Source organism: Camelina sativa, chromosome 15 (genome assembly GCF_000633955.1).
Source record: "Camelina sativa cultivar DH55 chromosome 15, Cs, whole genome shotgun sequence".
Lineage (NCBI taxonomy): Eukaryota > Viridiplantae > Streptophyta > Magnoliopsida > Brassicales > Brassicaceae > Camelina > Camelina sativa.
The window spans coordinates 14,998,093-15,004,654 of record NC_025699.1 but is presented as its reverse complement, the minus strand read 5'-3'; the positions used below and the strand labels follow the sequence as shown (position 1 = coordinate 15,004,654).

At 40.6% G+C, this 6,562-nt stretch overlaps 1 protein-coding gene and 1 pseudogene across 1 annotated transcript; both read right to left on the bottom strand.

Annotated features, from left to right (window-relative positions):
- On the bottom strand, nt 309–1,978 carry LOC104748475 (annotated as a pseudogene).
- On the bottom strand, nt 5,316–6,437 carry LOC104748474 (glutathione S-transferase T3-like). Its single transcript, XM_010470111.1, has 3 exons — nt 5,934–6,437; nt 5,732–5,877; nt 5,316–5,418 (listed from the first exon to the last, which is right to left on the bottom strand). The coding sequence occupies exons 1-3, from the start codon at nt 6,435–6,437 to the stop codon at nt 5,316–5,318; spliced, it is 753 nt and encodes a 250-aa protein (XP_010468413.1).

The following is a 6,562-nucleotide window of genomic DNA, read 5'->3' as shown; positions in this document are numbered from 1 at the left end:
ATATAGGTGGGAGAATTACAAAGTCAATCTTGGAACGAAAAAATAAAATACTGAGCAGCGCATTGAGCAACGCCAGTGGAGATGCTCTTAGTGCTTTCCTTTTGCCTTCTCCAAAAAGTGTACCTTTTATTAGATTTGGGCTAAACTTGGAACATAATTCAAAAGAATTGAGTAATATGATCTTGATGACATAGTCACGCAACCACTATCATTCACATATTTTATGTGATTAGTTTCTCCCACAGCCACAGTGTATAAGAATTTGTAACGATTCCCGTTATTGCAACACACTAAAACTTTTTTTTTCCTCATCGGAACAGTAACTGCTTCCAACTCCATTTGGCTTTCACTGTAAAGAACTTGCCCCATGACATGACTTGACCGATACTAGTTGTCACCCATACATGTAATTCTGCTGAACCAGCGGCATAATCAAGATAACCTAACAGACAGAGCTGCTCTTCTCTAAGCACTAATAAAGCCGCAACCACGTAGCGAAACGGCTGAGGAAGAGACATACTTTGAAATTTCTCTGTTGAAAAATCAAAACTTAGTAAGAATTTATGATATCCCCCCGACCATGCGTAATGACTAAGCCAATAAGTATTTCCTTTCACAGACACACCGCGTTGATTTGGCTCTAAACCCCATTCAGTAGTTGCACCAAGAACCCTCCAAGAATCATTGGTTAAGTCATAGATTTCGTACTTATAATTGTAGATACCACCAACACGGTCTTGACGACCCACTCTCAAGACTGTATTTCTTGCAGGAGGATCTGCTGTCGTAACCAAGGGCATAGTAGTCTGATTCCATGAAGTAGCGGTTTCTAGGTTTAATCAACATGGTTTTTCCTGAACATGGATTACGAACCTCAAGTTTATTGTCCTTGCTGCATAGCAGTAATAAGCCGTCACAGTGAAAGATATTATACATGTGCGGATCTCTAAGGTATAACTGAGATGTTAACTTAACCGATGCAGCAACGTTGTTGTTAATTCCATGGAGATTGAACCTCGCTAAGTAAACCTTCTTATGATCACTCGTCAACATGATAACCGTAGACTCCTTTGGTGCATTAGCAGAGTGAATCTTAGCAAAGCTCCCAGATTTCGATAGAGCATCCCATCGTTTTGACGTTGAACGCAATCTTGCCAGAGATTTAGCCGGAACCCCTATGTTGGAATTCTTACTTCTAACCTCTCTTAGGTTAGATCTCACTTCTCTATATCTCACTAGATTTGGTTTGTTTAGTCTAGAGACAAGAGAACTCTTTTCTTTAGCTTCTACATTGTTAATATCTTGGATAAGGTTCTATTACAACATCACAACACTTATATACTTAGGTTTATTGTTAACCTAATTACTATAGCAAACACACTTAACCACAATGGTTAATGGGCCTTAGTGGCCTATGGCCTCTCTTCCATTTTCTTCTCTTCTTTCACCTTACGACACAAAAGTTTTTTCTCTTTTTCTTATTCGATGCTTAGCGTCTCTGGTTCTTCTTTTGCAGGATTAACCAATTAATCAACTTCCAACACTCCCTCTTGATTCATTTGGTTAATCCCATGCTCCTTGTTCTTCGTTCGTGAATCCGCCTCCTATCCGGACGAATTTCTTCTTCACGACATCAACAAAGCTAACATGTGAGTTTGCTATATCGATTTCCATTTAGCTCCGAATCTTCACACATCAATCTTCTTCCTCTTGATTTTCCAGCGTGAAGTTCTTTTCATATCCCTCTTGAATCCATCTCCCTCTTGCTTCGATTCTTCTCAATCGATCCTTTCTTTTCTGCAGGTGCTTGGGAGTAAAATCTCTGATGCTTCACGTCCGTCTCTTCCCGTGAGTCGACCCATCACCATCTCGATTCTTCCTCATGGAGACTCTATGCTCTCCACAGTCCGCAGACACATAACTCCTTCCCTCTCCCTTGTTTCTTTTCTAGCTTTAGCTTCTTGTCCGACATCACCATTTTTCATGGTTCCTCTTTCACAATGTCAGCATAGCTCATTACCAAACTAGTTCTTCTCCCTCTTGACCTGAATCTCCATTGATCCAGATTTTCTCTTGCGAATTTCTTTGCCACTTCTTGACAGATTTCACAATCTCTTATGTGCTGCTCCCTCTTGGTGAATTTCTGTTTATCACACAACAACAATTTACTTACCTCTTCAAGGCTTTAATCTTGTTGCTTCTGCTACTCTTTCACCGTTTATTCTCTCTCGGCTGTTGTTGCCAATCTCTGAAATTGGTTTTCTTTGTTCTTTAGGCTCTTGGGTTTTCTTCACACTCCCGCCAGCCTTCTCCAAGAGTTCCTTTCTCACGTCTCTGCTAGTTGCTTCAACCAGCTTCAGCTCCCTCTAAGGTGAGCATCCTCTTGTTCTGTTTGCGAATTTCTTTGTCAACTCTTTGACATATTTTCTTCGCATTCTCCCCATGTTTCTCTTTGATCAATTTCTTGACCAATTTGTTTCACTTGCAGGTCAGTCAGCCTTGTGGCTTCATCTCTGTAATATGCAAGTCTCTCCTTCAAGCTTTTCCGTGAGCTTCTCCTCAGTGCTTCTACAATCAGCACTAGCTCCCGTTAAGGTGAGCTTTCTCTTGTTCTGTTTGGTGTCCTCTTTGATATCACCATCTTGTGCGTGACTCTTGTTCACGTCTTCAGCTCTCTCTCTTAGGTAAGCCTCCTTTGTTCTTCTGTTTGGTTTAAGCTTTGATCTTTCTCTGTCTAACCAGTTCGTTGCTCCCTTTCACTCTTAGGTGAGCATCCTCCTTCTGGTTTACTTTGATCTCTGCTTCTCCAACAGCTTGTGTCGTTCTCTCAATCTCAGGTATGCATTCTCCATTTCTTTACTTTGAGTCTTCTTTGATCACCAAGTTGTGTCTTTTGCGTTCTGTGAACCATCACTTCGGTTGACTTTAGTCTGTTTGGTTCTCTCCACCATCACCTAAAGCTTTCACTAACCTCGGTCTGTTTGATTTTTCAGAATCTCTAGCACAACCTTACTAATCAAACACGACATGTCCAAAACTAGAGCATACCTCTCTGATCTTCAACTTCACTCACAGTCTTCTGCTTCTCAATACTTTGAGCCATGTCATAGACTTTTCGATTCAACAGGTTCAGTTTCTCTTTTGATTTGAGCTTCTATGCTTCTCACCAGAAGAATACTCTTCATTAATCAGCTTCTAGACCTTTCAAAGTGAAGTCCTTCTTCTCAAACCCGTTGCAGATTTAAGATCATCTTGATGCTGGTTTATCCCTTTCAGAATTTGAACCTTTGCGGTTCTCATCCTTCACCACAGATGTGAAGCTTCTCTTCTTCTGCTTCAGCCACAACCTTCTTTGACACATCCTCCAAGAGGATTACACCTCTTCTATTCCAGCCTTACACTCTTCTTTTATGTGCAGGCTCCCTCTCTTCACCTAGGGTTTTCTCCAACCTTAGCTTTGGATTCTTGAATTATCAATCTCGGCTTTGTCCGACTTTGTTTGTTTGATTCCTTACACCTCCACTTTGGTTTTTTTTTTTCTCTAACCTTGGCTTCTTTTCTCTTCTTGTTTCAGTTGGAGAACCACATGGATCCTCAACTTCACCAAGCATCTTCAAGCTTCACTTCACCATGTCAAAACAAGAATAGAAATCACCCCACAACTCTGTCTTCACATCCGCACTATCTCCACAGCTTCTTCCAGAGACCTCCTCGTCTTCTTGGATGCTCTTGAAGGTATGGTGTGAAAGTGTTTGTGGTAGCTGATGGTGCTCTTGTCACCACATCATTTTCCTTCTCTTCTTCTCTGACTTAGTCTCAGATTGCTCTTCTTTCTTCTCTTATTATTATTATTTTTTTTCTATCTCAGCCTAACACTTTTCCTTGTGCAGGCTTCTTCTTTTCTCACCCATCAAGCTTTGCTTTGAACAGCATGTTGGTCTTTCTCTCTTTGTCGTTTCTTCTTCGCGGCTTTCTCTTCTTTTCCCTCACAGCCTCTCACTTGGCTGCAGGTCCTCCATTGAGCAGCTTCTATAGCCGCATCTCACTTCCTCCTTTCTCTCGTATCCATTGGTCTTCTCTAACCAAGCTTTCAGGTCCATACTCCCGTCTTTCTCTTCTCCACTTCAGTCTTTCCTTGACTGACTTTTTCTCCCTCTCGGCCTCAACCCCTTCTTCTTCTTACAGGCTCCAGGCTCCAGGGATCTTCAGCTCTGATACCATGTTGGAATTCTTACTTCTAACATCTCTTAGGTTAGATCTCACTTCTCTATATCTCACTAGATTTGGTTTGTTTAGTCTAGAGACAAGAGAACTCTTTTCTTTAGCTTCTACATTGTTAATATCTTGGATAAGGTTCTATTACAACATCACAACACTTATATACTTAGGTTTATTGTTAACCTAATTACTATAACAAACACACTTAACCCACAATGGTTAATGGGCCTTAGTGGCCCATGGCCTCTCTTCCATTTTCTTCTCTTCTTTCACCTTACGACACAAAAGCTTTTTCTCTTTTTCTTCTTCGATGCTTAGCGTCTCTGTTTCTTCTTTTGCAGGATTAACCAATTAATCAACTTCCAACATCCCCTCTTGATTCATTTGGTTAATCACATGCTCCTTATTCTTTGTTCGTGAATCCGCCTCCTATCCGGACGAATTTCTTCTTCACGACATCAACAAAGCTAACAGGTGAGTTTGCTATATCGATTTCCATTTAGCTCTGAATCTTCACACATCAATCTTCTTCCTCTTGATTTTCCAGCGTGAAGTTCTTTTCATCTCCCTCTTGAATCCATCTCCCTCTTGCTTCGATTCTTCTCAATCGATCCTTTCTTTTCTGCAGGTGCTTGGGAGTAAAATCTCTGATGCTTCACGTCCGTCTCTTCCCGTGAGTCGACCCATCACCATCTCGATTCTTCCTCATGGAGACTCTATGCTCTCCACAGTCCGCAATACGCATGAATAATGGCTTGTTCATTCTAAAACGGCGACGGAAAGTGTTGGAAGAAGAATGGGAAGAAGAAGCCATTGTAAAAAAAAATGAAACTAAAGAGAAAGAGTTTTTTTTGGTTGGTATTGAGAATAATAAGAAAATGTTTGTGATACATATTGTTGAGAATTGTTGATCATTATATAGAAAAAGGAGGTAGCTTGAGTTCTTGAAATTTATGGTACACAACCATTGGAAATAATATGTGGTAGAAGTAAATAATGACAAAAGTACTTGTACAAACATGTGGTGAAAGCAAAAAAATACAAAAGAGCTTGTAAAAACTTGTGGTAAAAACACAAAAATACAAAAGAACATGTGGTCAAATGACATGAGAGACTTCACGGACTGATGAGAGTTGTTGTGTGTCACGGACAAGAGAGGCTTCACGGACTGATGAGAGTTGTTGTGTGTCACGAATCGACCTGTCCGATTACAAACACAATCACAAACACAAACTTAAACAGATTAATTAGCATATCATCATATGCGTATTATCATCACACATTCATCACACTATATTATCCACTAGTCACATCTTCATCTTAAATTTGATATAGGAGCGAGGCTTTTAGGTTTTCGCAAAAAACACAAGAAACCATACCATTACACATACTTAACCAGACTTACACATACTTAACTTAAGATACCATCCAAATATCAAACAACTGAATACTTAAAACACTAAACACACAAACAGTTAAAAAAACTACAGTCTTTAACATTCAAGCTTAAGACATCATCTCTTCAATTAGCTTCTCCTTAAGAGCTTTTTCAGATTCAGTTAGTGAATCTTTTTTAGCAATCAGATTTTCAAGAATCACATGCTTGATATGCTCCTTCTTCAATGCAAACTCCTTCTCTTTCAATGCAAAGTCCTTCTCCTTCATCTCATACATCCTCGACACACACTCCAACTGACACTCCAAGTAATCTTTACCATCTTCCTCCACATCCGGTTTGGCCTTGGAGCTTTTTTTGACTTCCCCTTCACAGCCTTAATACCAGGAGGCCGGGGCATTGGTTCATCGACATCAATCGCAGCCTCAACACTTGCTCTTCCCCTTTTCACTCCATTAGCTTTAATAGATGTGGAGGCACACCATTTTTGATCGTATCTTAAGACAAGCCATGCATGCTCCAATGAAAACCTATGTCCATGATCATTAAAGTATATCTCATGTGCTAACTTCATTACATCATCTTCATTCTGTCCAATAGACTTCTCCCTACTCGCAGCCTCAAAACATCCAACAAACTTACACACCAAGTCGTTTATCCTCCCCCACCTCTGCTTACAGTGACCCGCCTCTCTCTTTGGCCGACCAACAGCATTCGGATAGGATGCAAAGTATTTCGCAATCCTCCCCCAAAAGGATGCAAGTCTTTGCTGGTTGGAAGTAATCGGATCCTTGCTAGTGTTGAGCCAAGCGCTGACCAACATGGTATCATCTATTGGTAACCATGCTTGCCTTGACTTGCGGTTTTCTTGTGGGGATGCAGGTGAAGATGGAGCTTCAGAACATGGACTTAGAGAAGGAGAGTAATCGAGGTTTTGGGTATCAAGTT